The following is a 15,036-nucleotide window of genomic DNA, read 5'->3' as shown; positions in this document are numbered from 1 at the left end:
AATATAGTTGTATATGTGTTTGTGTATCAGCTGTTGACTCTATTTAGACCCAACATTATCAGGTAAGCAAGCTTTATCATCCAACTGGTTGTTTGTTTGTTTGTTTTGTGGTACTGGGGATGGAACCCAGGGACACTGTACCTCCGAGCTCACCCCCAGACCTATTTTTTTTAGTTTTTTTAAATTTTGAAACAGGGTCTCCCTGAGTTGCAAAGGGCCCCGCTAAATAGCTGAGGTCATCCGTGAACCGCAGTCCTTCAATCTCAGCTTCCCAAATGCTGGGATTACAAGCGTGCACCACCATGCCCGGCTCATCCTACTATTTTTTTAGAACACTTTATATGCAGGGTACTGTGCTAGGCACAGAGAGACATGTGTGTATACAGCACGCACACACACATATACACACATATGCAAATACATATTCACACATGTGCACACATGTACGCACATACACTCATGCATATGTGTGTATACATACACATATGCATATACACATACATATACATACATAAACATGTACAGAAATGCACACATAGACATATACGCATACACATGTAGACACACGCACTTGGTGATCTACAGCTTGGTTCAACAGGTAACGTGTATGTTTCTCAATTAATTGTTTTCACCCACATTTTGAGAGCACGCCCCTTTTCCTCTCTCCAAAGGAAGTCCTGAGATGACCAGTACTTAAAACGCAGAGCAGGCCTGGCTCCCCGTTGAGCAGTAGTGTCAGGACGGGCGTAGGCAGCGTCTCCTCTGTCCTTATGACCCCTAAGTCACCTTCATGAAATACAAGGACTCCTTGAACACAGGTCCAATTCCAGGTCCCCCGCCCGAGTTGCACCGTGACCCTGATCAAATGGTTAAACCCCTCCCTGCTCAGGGCCACATCTGCAGAAACAGTCCAGCCACCCATGGGCATCAGCTGGGCGCAGCTCCAGGATGCCCGGGGATACCCAGACCCATGGGTGCTCCAGCCTGGGCTATAACGAGGCAGACACTTTGTGTATCACCTGCGTGCATCCTCCTGGACACATCGTCATCCCTACAGGATGCGATGAAATCTAACGCAATAGAGATGGTCAGTGGATGGCTGTCCAGAGGATAATGGCCCAATGCTCGGTATGGAGGTCATATTTGTTTTGTGAATATTTCCCACCTGCGGCTGGTGAAGTTGGTGGGTGTGGGGCCCGCAGCAGCAACGGGCCATCTACCCTGTGCTCCGGGGCGACTCTGTGATTAAATGAAAAAGCCAGCCGGGCGTGGTGGCGCACGCTTGTAATCCCCCGCGCTTGGGAGGCGGAGACAGGAGCATCACGCTGGTTTGGAGCCAGCCACGCTGGCTTAAGAGACCCTGTTTCCAAATAAAAAGTATAAAATAGGTCTGGGAGTGTAGCCCGGATGTAGATGGGCTTCCAGGAACCCTAGTACCACCAAAAAAAAAAAAAAAGAAAGAAAGAAAGAAAGAAAGAAAGAAAGAAAGAAAGAAAGAAAGAAAGAAAGAAAGAAAGAAAGAAGGAAAGAGAAAGAAAGAAAGAAAGAAAGAAAGAAAGAAAGAAAGAAAGAAAGAAAGAAAGAAAGAAAAGAAAAGAAAAAGCCATCAAAACACTGAGCTCGCTTCCTGGTACACTGCAGATGCTCTGAAGTCTCCGTTATTATTGTTTAAGACACATTCAGTTCACTTTTTTTTGTTGTTGTTATTTGGCCTTTGCAAGGTGCCTGATGTTGGAATGAAAATACATTTCCTTAACTTGTTATGATGAGATAAACCTGATTTTCTCAAGTCACGGTGAGATGGAGAATAAATACCAGCGCAGAGAAGCGAGCTGAGATTTGAGCTATTTACTCTTTTGGGATTTGTTAGCGTAGGCCTCGACCTGGCCAATGCAAATGGGACCTGGAAGCTGGGATGGCTATTCTTTAGATTAAAAAAAAAAAAAAAAGAATAGACAGGCATTGAACGCTATTGCTAAGCCCCACCAAGGCAGATCGAGCTTTTCCATCTCTATTGTACTGGGGATTGGACCCAGGGCCATTCTATCTCCGCGCCAACCCCAGCATTATTTTATTTGGTCAAACAGGGTTTTGTCAAGCGGCTAAAGTTGGCCTCAAAACTGCCACCCTCCTGTCTCAGCTTCCCAATTATTGAGATTACAAGTATGTGCCAGTATACCTAGATGGTCTCGTTTAAAACAAACAAACAAAATAAACACAAAGCTGGGCACGGTGGCACACGCCCGTAATCCTTGTACTTTGGAGGCTGAGACAGGAGAACTGCAGGTTCTAGAACAGCCTCTGCAAGTAGTAAGACTTTCATCAACCTAGGAGGCCCTGTTTCCAAATAAATAAAAATTGGGCTAAGGGTATAGCTCAGAGGTAGATGCCTCTGGGTTCCTTCCCCAGTACCCCACCACTGCCACCACACACACGCACACTTACACACACACACACACACACACACACACACACACACGTGCGCACGCACGCAAGAGAAATTAGGAGAAGACGCTAGGTTTTTCTCATCTCAGCTTTTCTTTTGATATAAGGCAGGCCCGCCCACTTGTGATTCACTTCTTTCTGTACTCAGCACGATCGAGTAGAAGGAGCTGTTCCCTGAGTGTGAGCTAGACCCTTACTTCAGGCTTGTGATGACCGCAGTCCTCTGGACAGAGAGGAGGTGGCTCTTCTGACGTTGTCACCGGGTGGATAACTGGCCCAGGCCCACAGTTGCCACACGGGCCCTGGAAGTGGCCGTTGGGGTTGAAGACACGGCTCCCTCATCATCGGCTGCCTGGTCCCCTAGCTGAGCAGAGGATGGCCAGTGAGGATGCTCAGGGGCAGAGCGGGATGCTTGAGGACCCTCTTGCTCCTGTCTTTCAGGAAGCCCGTAGCCATCACTGGTGTTGGTGTCTGCACAGAGCTCGCGGCCCGCTCTGCCGTCAGCCAATTGAATGGGAGCCTTTGGCTCCGGGCTCGCCGCTCTCTTGCACGCCTTTGACGGAGCGCACGCTCCGCATACCTTCACGATGACGCACCTGCGTAGGGGTATCATTTGTCAACCCAGCCCCCGAAGGGGAGATGCCAAGACTCACCAGGAGCCTTTTATTAGAAAACTCCTGGCTGCGCTTTCTGACACTGACTCTATTCACAACGGTGGCCCAACCCGCCTCCTTCTTTCCCTCTAAATTGCCCTTGCTGAATTATTAGGAATTCCAACGACTGCATTTTTAGCACCAGCTGCAACACATTCAGAAAAGGCCGCGTAAATAAACGGCCTTGTGTGTGCCCCTTTTCAACTTATTTGTTCATCAAGGGCCCTTTATAAACCGGGTGTGGTGGTACATGCCTGTAATCCCAGCACTTTGGAAGACGAAACGGGAGGATGGCAGGTTCGAGGCCAGCCTCAGGAATTGAGTGAGACCCTGAAACAGGCTATTTATGCTTGAACAAAGGTTTTTATTTTTCAACATGAAAAGTAGAAAGGGGTAGGCTATACCTCAGAAGTAGAGTCCCTGAGTTCAGAACCCAATACCAGCCGGGCGTGGTGGCACACGCTTGTAAAAATCCCAGCATTCAGGAGGCTGAGACAGGAAGACAACAGTTTGCGGACAGACTCAGCTACTCAGTGAGGCCCTTTGTAACTCGGTGAGACCCTGTTTCAAAAATAAAGAATAAGCCGGGCGTGGTGGCGCACGCTTGTCATCCCCGCACTTGGGAGGCGGAGACAGGAGGATCACGCAGGTTCGAAGCCAGCTGCGCTGGCTTAAGAGACCCTGTTTCCAAATAAAATATAAAATAGGTCTGGGAGTGTAGCCCGGAGGTAGAAGGGTTCCATTCCCAGTACCACCAAAAAAAGAAAGAAAGAAAGAAAGAAAGAAAGAAAGAAAGAAAGAATAAAATATAGGACTGATGGTGTGGCTTGGAGGTAGAATGCCCCTGGGTTCCATCCTTAGTACCACACACACACACATACACACACACACACACACACACACACACACACACACACACACAATGTCCCCCCCAAAAAACACCTTTTATCTTACTCTCTATCTTGGATTATTTTGAGTCTTACTCTGTTCACCTGGATCAGGGTTTCCATCCACCATGTGGCCAGTTAAAAATATAGTAATAAGCCAGGCATGGTGGCGCATGCTTGTAATCCCCGTGCTTGGGAGGCTGAGACAGGAGGATCGTGCTGGTTCAGAGCCAACCTCGCTGGCTTAAGAGACCCTGTTTCCACATAAAAAAAAAAAAAGGTCTGGGAGTGTAGCCCGGAGGTAGAAGGGCTTCCAGGAAACCCAGTACCACCAAAAAAAAAAAAAAAAAAAAAATATATATATATATATATATATATATATATATATAGTCATAAATATATAGCGTAGCGGCCAGTTAAAGTCTCTTGGCTTAGATGCGCTGACACAATTCTAACATGGCGCCTGGGTGTTTATTGACGCAGTGTCCTTCTTGTCCATACGCCTCCAGGTTTAACATGCCTCACGACGACAATAATAAATGCAAAGAAGAAGGCGTCAAGAGCCCCCAGCACGTCATGGCGCCCACGTTAAACTTCAACACCAAGCCCTGGATGTGGTCAAAGTGTAGTCGCAAATATATCACGGAGTTCTTAGAGTAAGACGCCAACTTTCTCTTCCCGTCTGGCCTACATGGAGCAAACTAGTTGTGAGAAAGAAAATACAGGCCAGCATTCCTCCTGAGTTGTTATTTTTGTTGACATTCCTTGGGGGAGGAAACAGAACCTCTGACATCTGCGCGGCTCGGAGCCTCGCCAGTATTTAGCCGATTACCGACAGAGCTAAAGAAAAGGCCGGGATCTTACAGGGAGTGTATGAATGTAACTGCTTTGGGGGTAAAGCCTTGAGATTGGCCCAGCTCTTGGATGAGGGGCTGTGCTTATGATGTCATGCAAATATTTCTGTACTTCTAACTTAGTGATTTGGGGCCTAGGAAGGGGCCGGATGATGGCTTGAGCCAAAGAGGATCACGTGGGTGGACAGGAATCACAGCAGCCCCCGTGGTGTTGAATTGAGGGCATCCTGTCTCTTTCTCTCCCCCTTTTTCTTTCTTTTCTGATCCTTTTTTTTTTTTCTTATTTTATAGCCTCCTGCTAGGCTGCTCAAAGATCCAGTTACATTATACGCTGCCCTGTGCCTTCCCTCCCGGAAGCACGCAAGGTTCAGTGATCGCCCCGAGTCCCTGAGTGTATATTTCTGCAACCACAGGGGAGAGGGACCTTGATTAATTACAGCTCCTCCTGGGGTGTGCAATTCCCAGGAAAGGTGTTTACCAAAAAAAAAAAGCCAAAGTACCAGAGAGTGATTGTTTTTCTCCTTAAGCAAGTGACGCTTTCTTTCCATAGACTGATTTATCCCCTCAGCTCCATAGCAAACATTTGCTAAACACTTGTTGCTAAGGACCAGCCCTGCTTTCGCTGGGGTGGAAGGTGAGGCCGTCTTGGCCCCCGAGAGGCCTACAGTCTATTGGGAAAGATAGTCGAAAATAAACAGATAATTGCCCCCATATGTGATCGAGGCTATGATAGGTCCCTCCGTCTTCTTTATCTCTGTTGCACGCATAGCTTTTGATTCTAAAAAGTCTGAGACAGGAGGATCGCGGTTTGCGGGCAGCCTCAGCTACTTAGTGAGGCCCTCTGCAACTCAGTGAGATCCTGTTTCAAAATAAAGAATAAAAAATAGGGCTGGGGGTGTAACTTGGAGGTAGAATGCCCCTGGGTTCCATCCCTAGTACCGCACAAAAGAAAGTCTGCCCCCCCACCAATATAATTTCAGCCTTGGGATTTGACCTTGGGTGTAAAGAATAGATCCAAGGTCACAGGCCTGTCTTGGCTGCCATGGGGTTGGGGGGTGGCCTTGGCGTTGGTTGGGAGCCCGGGACAGGCCTGTTAACACCTGTGTGTTTTGCTCCCCTCAGCACGGGGTATGGTGAGTGTTTGCTCAACGAACCTGAATCCCGGCCCTACCCGCTGCCCTCCCAGCTGCCAGGCCTGCTGTACAATGTGAACAAACAGTGTGAATTGATCTTTGGGCCTGGTTCTCAGGTGTGCCCCTACATGGTAAGTGTCTGGGGGCTGTTTCTGCCCTTCTCTGTTGATTTGGGATTTCTCACTCTAATATTAACCACATGAGGAAGGTTCAGAGTGACTAATGACCACAGTAATCCCGAGGGTAGGAGAATCACCCGGTCGTGGTCCTGGCTTGCTTGATCTCAGGTTACCATCCTGACGACCCAGAAGGGAGAGGCCGCCAGGATGTGCATGGATAGGCGGGAAGATGAGAGGCGACGGGCTGGTTATCAGGGGCTCAGCTCTTTCCTGTCTCCAGCAGCAGCAGCCTCACCACCAGGACCCCAAACACCCGATGACCACAACTACCACAGCTACCACCACTTCAAAGGGAGGGAGATGGCTTTGCTCACGGTTTGGGAGATTTCAGTCCATAGTCTTATTTTATGCCGGCTGCCAAGTGGGGACCGGGGCTACAGGTCCTCAGGGCATAGTGATGGGAGACAGAGGGAAAGCAGAGAGTTTGCTAATCAGCTCATGAGGGCAGAGGGGAACTGGGAGCTGCAGCAGCCCGCCCCCCAAACACTGCGCCAGGCCAATGGACCCTAGCCCAGTACAGTAGTCCCGCCCCCATCATGGCTGCGTCATCTACCAAAGGAGGTCAGGGGACATGCTAAATCCAAACCCCAATGCTGTCCTCGTCTCCTTTCTTGTTCAAGTGACCTAAATTGTAAGGATACTTGAAGATTCTGGAAAGGTCAATCATGAGCTGAACCCGGGTTCTCCGGTTTAACTTTAAAGGTTGTGTCCTGCCGGGCGTGGTGGCGCACGCTCGTCATCCCCGCACTCGGGAGGCAGAGACAGGAGGATCGCGCAGGTTCGAAGCCAGCCGCCCGCGCTGGCTTAGGAGACCCTGTTTCCTAAATAAAAATGTAAAAATAGGTCTGGGAGTGTAGCCCGGAGGTAGAAGGGCTTCCAGGAACCCCAGTACCACCAAAAAAATAAAATAAAAATAAAATAAAATAAAGGTTGTGTCCTGTGACCACCTGGGACCTCAAATCTCATCCAGGGGGTCAGCTCCGCTCTGGGGCCGTGTGATGTTTTGGTCCCAATGTCCTGGATGATAAAAATATTATCTAGTGGTAATTGTGTGTAGACAAACAGAAATGTGTCTCTGTGGGCCGCCCTGTTCAGTCACTTAGAGGCAGAGTCTGTGTGTGTGTGTGTGTGTGTGTGTGTGTGTTGCTGAGACAGTTTTAAAAGGCTGTGTGATGAATTAAGTCCATGGAAATAATAAAAAAAAATTAAGTGACTTTGTCCCTAATAATATTCATGCATGTGGTACTCATGATAATACAAATTAAAAGTCATTGCGATGCCCAACAAAAGGAAGGCTAAACAGATTTTAGGGTCTTTGGCCAGTGGAATATTACATCGCAGGTGAAAGTGATCTATATTGGGAACATGCCCTTGCCATCTAAACCTAACAAGATAAACAGCCAGGTAGAGTGGCACAATGCCTCTCATCCCAGTACTTGAGAGGCTGAGACTCGGGAGGATTGCAGGTTTGAGGCCAGCCTTAGCAATTTAGTTAGATTCTCAGTAACTTAAGTTTGGTTTTTTTTTTTTTTTTTTTTAGGTACCGGGGTGGAACTCGGGGATGTTCTGCCTCAAGCTACACCCCCAGCCCTATTTTTTATTCTTTGTTTTGCAACAGGGTCTCACTGAGTTGCAGAGGGCCACGCTAAGTAGCTGAGGCTGGCCGCGAACTTGCAATCTTCCCGTCTCAGCCTCCCAAATGCTGGGATTACAAGCGTGCGCCACCATGCCCGGCTGAGATTCTCAGTAACTTAGACCCTGATTGAAAATATAAAATAGGCCGGGCGTGGTGGCGCACGCTTGTAATCCCCGCGCTTGGGAGGCAGAGACAGGAGGATCACGGAGGTTCGAAGCCGGCCGCGCGCGCTGGCTTAGGAGACCCTGTTTCCAAATAAAAATGTAAAAATAGGTCTGGGAGTGTAGCCCGGAGGTAGAAGGGCTTCCAGGAACCCCAGTACCACCAAAAAAAAAAAAAAAAGAAAGAAAGAAAATATAAAATAGGGCTGGGAGTGTAACTCAGAGGTAGCATGTCCCCGTGTTCAATTCCTAGAAGGAAAAGAAAATAAAAGTGTCTCCGGAGCTGCCCTTTCTAGCCCTTGGAATATTGCATCATTTATCCAACCGAGGGGGGTAAAAAATCTCTTTCCAAGCTACCTTACGTCACTGGGAAAACTTGAATAGAAAATAATTCCTGCTTTTGCTCCATGGTGCCATCTTAACCTCTTGTGTCTCCGTTATCTTGCCACTGAACCGAGTAGATGCAGTGTAGACGGCTCTGGTGCAAAGACGTGGATGGAGCCCACAAAGGCTGCCGGACGCAGCACACGCCCTGGGCCGACGGGACGGAGTGCGAACCAGGAAAGGCAAGTAACCCCCCCCCCCCCGTCCTGTCCTGTCCTGCGACAGAAACGCACAGGTTCTAGAGATGGCGGTCACCTGCGTTTAGAAGAGAATGCAGCCCTTGTTAGCACGCATACTGTTTTTGCAAAGAGGGAGGTATTGCTTGCTATTAAAAATCTGACGAGGAGACGTCACACTAGCGATGCCAGAGCTATCACCGCGGCCTCCATATGAGACAACCCCTCAATTGAAGACCTTCCTGTGCGATGCGCCTTTTGGTTTACGGGGCAGTTAGTGGGCAGTAGTGCTTCTTTTTCTCCTCTCTCTCTCTCTCTCTCTCTCTCTCTCTCTCTCTCTCTCTCTCTCTCTGTCTCTCTTTTGGGAGAGGCGCTGGGAGCTAATTATTACACCAACAGATCATTTTAGAACCTAGTGTACCCACTGGCTGTGATTCCAGGCTTTCACCAGCCTGCGCCGTTCCCTTTAAGGAGCGGTGATGTCACCTGGTATCCCTCCAAATCCGGATTCCCACACGCCGGTCGTAATGGTTCCCACTGGCTTCTTAATAACTAGACAACCGCTTGTGTGGCCCGGCGATGGCAGCGTCCCAGGGCACCCGGGAGGATGATTAACTAGTCCTTCTGTGCTGTGCGTCTGGGCAAACAGTGGCGTGTTAGCGATATTATCATCACCCCCTCCCCTCGTATTTGGTTACAACGAGTTTTAGGAATGAATTAGAATTTTTTTGTTTTCAATCTGTACAGATAATGGCAGTCAGTCATTTACCAGAGACACAGTCCCTGGACTTTATTTCTGAGACTTATTTACCTCACCGGATTTCCTTTTTTGCAGTACTGGGGATGGGACCCAGGGGTATGCCTCTGAGTGACACCCCAGCCCTATCTTCTTTTCTTTTTTTTTTTTTTTTTTTTTTTTGTGGTCCTGGGGATGGGCATTCTACCTCCGAGTAACACTCCCAGCCTGTTTTTTATTCTATATTTTGAAACAGGGTCTCACTGAGTTGCAAAGGGCCTCGCTAAGTAGCCGAGGCTGTCCATGAACCGCGATCCTCCTGTCTCAGCCTCCCAAGTCCGGGGAATACAGTTGTGTGCCACCACGCCCAGTGTGTTACACACAGTCAGGCGTGACCTGGGAGTCCTAGACACAGGGACCCAGGCAGCTGTCGCCAGGGGATGGGAGGTGACAGTCAACATAACACCTAGTCAGCACCTTGGTGGGTTGGCTTGGATTCCGCCCCGCCATTCACCTAACTTCAATTGAATCCATTTGATCTCAGCAAAAATCACTGGCCTTTACCTTGTAGTTCTTAGTTCCATCTGAGACACCCACCCACGGTGTCTATTTTGAGCACAAGTCTTGGCTGGAAAAGCCACAACAAAGAAGAATTCACCAGAATACGACCAAGGGACTTATATTTGCTAAAAGTCCATCACGGGGCTGGTCCCCAGCTGATTCCGTAAGGCGGGAAAGTAACCCGGGGGAGCCTGCGGGGGTCTTCCTCTAATCTTCTGGTTTTTGCAACAGAGCAGGGGAGGAGGGGCTGCCGGGTAATCTCAGGGGGAATGGTAGGAGCCGAGGAAGCTGGCGAAAGCTTTGGGGAGAGCCTGCTGGGCACAGAAGAGGCTCCGGAGGACGGGCTCCCTGAGCTGTTGGTGAAACAGTTGTGCAGAGAAAGGGCCGGGCACATTTGTCATCGGATTCTAGAAGAGTGGCGGCGTCTAACAGCTTTGATTAAGTGTGTGTGTGCGCATGTGTGTAAATACTCAGGGTATTTATGCATTTTTCAAATGCCAAAGAAGGTGGATATGTTGGCGCAGACGTTCTTTGTGATTTCTCCTGCCCCGTGTTGATTTCACAGAATTGGCAGCGAGTGCTTTTTCTCCCCGTGTGCCAACAAAGTCTGACTCGTTCTGCAGCTGGGCTCATTTTTTTCCTTCGCTTTTTGTTTCTCCCCCCCCCCCCCTTTCTCGACTTCTCTCTGCCCGGTTCCCTCAGCGCAGCCTGTCTCGGCCTGCTTGACATCATGTTCTTTTGATGAACGACTCACTAAACGTCTCTTTCCTCCGTTCTCTCGTGACGGCCATTAACGTTTACATTTTAACCCTCTTTTCGGAGCCGGAGGTTCGTAACTGTGGTTTCAGGCCGTCTTGGAACCAAACCGATGCGCCCCGTCTCCTTTGCCGCCCCCTTCAAAAGACGCTGGCGTGGGAGATGTCAGCTAAATGGTTTTGGACACTTTTAAGAAAGGCTGATTCTATTTTGGCTCTGGATCCAGAAACCTCTGCATTCTTTGGTTTGATGTCATGGCGATTCCCAGAGGTAATTGCGATCTGGCCAATTTGCCGAAGAAGACAGATATTTCCCAAACAGCCCCCATTTCCAGCCCGGGCTGCCCCAGACACTCACCCTGTTCTTCTGAGGCACTTTTTCCCTTAGGGGCTCATATTGCTAGGAAATATTCCATCTGTGCTCCCCCTCCTTTTTTTTTTTTTTTTTTTTGATACTAGAGATTGAACCCAGGAGAGTTCTACTTCTAAGCTCACTCCCCAGCCCTTTTTATTTTACTTTGTTTCGTTTTTTGTTTTGAAACAGGGTCTTACCAGGTTACTGAGAGTCTCGCTAAGTTGCTGAGGCTGGTCTCCAACCTGTGGTCCTCCAGTCTCAGCCTCCCAAGTACTAAGATGACAGGCAGGCCCCCCGCACCTGGCTGCAGACTGGTTTTTAGTAAGACATTTTCTTGAAAAAAAGGGAGAACTGATAAAGCTTTGTTTTTTCCTGAGGTTTTTGATGGTACGTCAAGGGAATAATGGTCCCTTTGGAGTTTACTCTCGTATGAAAGTCTACAAAAGAGAGACAGAGATATCAAGAAACTCACGTCTGAAGTATCAGGAGGAGAAAATAAGTCTCCAGGAAGCTTCTCATTATTAAAATTCATGAATAGTCATAGGGGATTTTCAGTCTGTAGAATCTTTCTTTTCTTTCTTCCTTTCTTTCTTTCTTTCTTTCTTTCTTTCTTTCTTTCTTTCTTTCTTTCTTTCTTTCTATTTATTTACAGTACTGGGGATGGAACCCAGGGCCATTCTACCTCTGAGCTACAAACCCAGCTCTATGTTTTATTCTTTATTTTGAAACAGGGTCTCACTGAGTTGCAGAGGGCCTCACTAAGTAGCTAGGGCTGGCTGAGAACCGCGATCCTCCAGGTCTCAGCCTCCCAAGTGCAGGGATGACAAGCGTGCGCCGCCACGCCCGGCTTGTAGAATTTATAAAAGTGCACCTGGCCGCCGGGCGTGGTGGCGCACGCTTGTCATCCCCGCGCTCGGGAGGCGGAGACAGGAGGATCGCGCAGGTTCGAAGCCAGCCGCGCGCGCTGGCTTAGGAGACCCCGTTTCCAAATAAAAATGTAAAAATAGGTCTGGGAGTTTAGCCCGGAGGTAGAAGGGCTTCCAGGAACCCCAGTACCACCCAAAAAAAGTGCACTTGGCAACAAGATTTGAGGGCTGAATTTGGGCATTATCTGTGAGCTCAAAGGTGTATTAGTTAGGAATTTCGTTCGGGTCAGATCCGATGATTGTATTATCTTATAAGCAGATTGCCTCTTTTTCTGACCTAAAAATCTGATCCGTGAGGTAGGCAAATGATGGAGCTGTTGCATCAGCACCATTAAGGCACCGGAGTCACAGGCCGGCCCTGGCTTTCTGCCGTGTTGTCCTACACAAATGGATGTCATCCTCTGGGTCACAAAGTGGCTACCGTAACTCCAGCCATGTGACCTGCCTTCCCAGCAGAATGAAATAAATGCAAGCTTCCTAAAGACCTCCACACAAACCCCACACGGTGAATTCTGCTGGCCGCCTCTACTGATAAGACAGGACTTGGTCAAAGTACAGGTCCTGCTACCCGGAAGGCAGAGGAAAGGAGGTGTCGGGGAGCCACCTGCCGCCCGGCTTGGCCTCAGCATCTGCTCTGAGTCCTCAGAGTCGGTCCCGGTGAGAGGTGACCTGTGGGAGGCGCGGTGGGGTCCCCGACTGTCCTCGGCCTGGCCGGCCTCACGGGCGTGGCAGGGATCCAGCCTCCAAAGCCTTTTCCATTGCTGCGGGAAGAACGAGAGCCCCACGTCCTAGCCTGCTGTGAGGAGGGCTTAACCCAAGCTCGGACAGCCCTGCAGAAAGTGCAGAGGCCAGGAGCTCCCGGAGGTGTCCGGTAGTTTAAAAATTTGGAATACTGACGTGTATAATATGTATACGTATTAAAATACATATATGTAATAGAATACATATTCTTATTTTAGTATAGGTCATATACAGTTATACATTATCTAATATTTCTGTGTTTACATTATATTATGTCATAATCATATTATCTCATATATTAATATGTCATATACTATATATAATTATAATCATAATATCATGTGTGATATTTTATTTAGAATTACAAATTTATAATCATAACATCACACAATATTTCATGATGTATAACATTATCGTGGAATGTTTTTATATTCACATTATATTATACTATACTATATGCCATGGTATATTCTATATTCTATATATTATGTGGCATATAATGTATCACATATTATTATATTGTGTATTATATAATATTTCCACATGTTGCATATATATTATAGAATATTTTATATATTATATATTACACAATACTTTCATGTTACACACATATAACATTTTCCATGTTACATATGCATAGTATAGAAGATTCTTATATATTATATAATGCTTTCCTATATTGCACATGTAGTCTGTAACATTTTCCATGTTACATATACGTATTATAGAATATTTTCATTTATTATAGAATATATTCATGTGTTACATATATGTTAGGTGACATTTTCCATACGTTACATATATGTATATAGTGTTACATATATGTATATTGACTTTTCATTTATTACACATGTATTACATCATATTTCCACGTATTATGCCATGGCTGGCCTCACACTCCTAGGCCCATTCTGCCATAATGTATCATATATTATTTATTCTCTTCCATATTCCTTTCTTTGTTCTGATGTCACTCTCTGTGTTCAGTGCACACCCTGTATGTCACCCATCATGGGCGCCCTGGGGCCCTCGGGCTTCACTCAGGTCACACAGGCCCTTACACAGGGCCCTGGGGTGACCGCGCGCCCTCCTTTCCGCCTCCTCTGGATCCACAGCGGTCCCTGGGGTCTGCGAGGCTCGGCCCCGGCACTCAGTATCTGGGTGTCTGGAGCAGTTCAGGACTGGCGCTTGGGGTCGGGGCGCGGGGCCTGTATCGCCTGTGTTGCACCGGGGACGATGTCGGTCCTGCTGTTTAAGTCGCATCCCGGGGCCCAGGGCTGCGCGGTGCTCGGGCTTCTTGTCTCCCGTTATCCTCGGGCTGGACGATGCTGGCCGGCAGCCATTCCCCACTCCTCAGCAGTGGAGGGCGCCTGCACCTGGCCGGAGGCCACAGGGCTGCTTAGACCCCCTTACCTGAGCCTGAGTCCCTCTGCTCTGTCCCGGCCCACAGTCTGACCTGAGATGGGCGGAATACACCCAGGTCCCAAAACCTTAGTATAAAAAAAAAAGGAGAATGACAATTTTATTCTCGTGTGTGTACGTGTGCGTGTGTGTGTGTGCGTGTGTGTGTGTGCGTGTGTGTGTATGTGTGTGGTACCAAGGATGGAACCCAGGGGCATTCTACCTCTGAGCGACACCCCCAGCCCTATTTTTTATTCTTTATTTTGAAACCGGGTCTCACTGAGTTGCAGAGGGCCTCGCTAAGTAGCTGAGGCTGTCCGCGAACCGCGATCCTCCTGTCTCAGCCTCCTGAATGCTGGGATGACAAGCGTGCGCCGCCACGCCCGGCTTGGAGTGATTTTTTATATTGATGATAGGTAGACATAATAATGTTTTACATATATTGGGCTAAATACATTAAAATTAATTTCAGGGGTTTCTTTTCTTTACAGATTTTTTTTAATGCAGCTTCTCAAAATTTTTATATCACGCGTGTAGCTCATTTACATTTCTGCTGGGTAAGGGGGCTCTAGACCCAGATGCCCTCCTCTCTATTTTTTATGTTCATCTTGGCAGTCACTGTAGAAACATCTATAAAGTTGATCTCCAGGGAGCAGGTGGCCACCACAGCCTTGACCCTTCTTGGGTTCCGAAGTCTTCAGAGCTCAGCTGCAGAATTTTTTCAGCCAAGGAGAGAGATGTCCTTGGCTTCTGTCCAGGAACAATTACAGGGGAGGAGGCAGGAAGCTGGAGAAGGCTAGCTCGCCCTCCTCAAACAGCTGTCCACCGAGCCCAACGCGACGCCGCACGCCTGTCATCTCAGTCCTGGGGAGGCTGAGACAGGAGGATCCAAGTTGGAGGCCGGCCTCAGCCACTGAGCAAGACCCTCAGCAAAACCCTCTTTCAAAACTAAAATAAGAGCCGGGCGTGGTGGCGCACGCTTGTAATCCCCGCGCTTGGGAGGCTGAGACAGGAGGATCGCGCGGGTTCGAAGCCAGCCTCAGCAACTTAGTG

General features: G+C 48.3%; 1 protein-coding gene across 1 annotated transcript in view; it reads left to right on the top strand.

The window, feature by feature from the left end:
• The window catches only part of ADAMTS9 (ADAM metallopeptidase with thrombospondin type 1 motif 9), a gene marked incomplete at both ends in the record, with an annotated part of 208,495 nt that overhangs the window by 33,913 nt on the left and 159,546 nt on the right, over window positions 1–15,036 (top strand). The window contains 3 exons of the mRNA XM_080715587.1: window positions 4,495–4,641; window positions 5,962–6,103; window positions 8,410–8,514. Of these exons, the coding sequence (XP_080571713.1) occupies window positions 4,495–4,641; window positions 5,962–6,103; window positions 8,410–8,514 (394 nt within the window). The remainder of the gene's footprint in view (window positions 1–4,494; window positions 4,642–5,961; window positions 6,104–8,409; window positions 8,515–15,036) is intronic.

This window comes from Muscardinus avellanarius, assembly GCF_963383645.1.
Source record: "Muscardinus avellanarius genome assembly, chromosome: 18".
Lineage (NCBI taxonomy): Eukaryota > Metazoa > Chordata > Mammalia > Rodentia > Gliridae > Muscardinus > Muscardinus avellanarius.
This window is presented reverse-complemented; position numbering and strand designations above follow the sequence as displayed.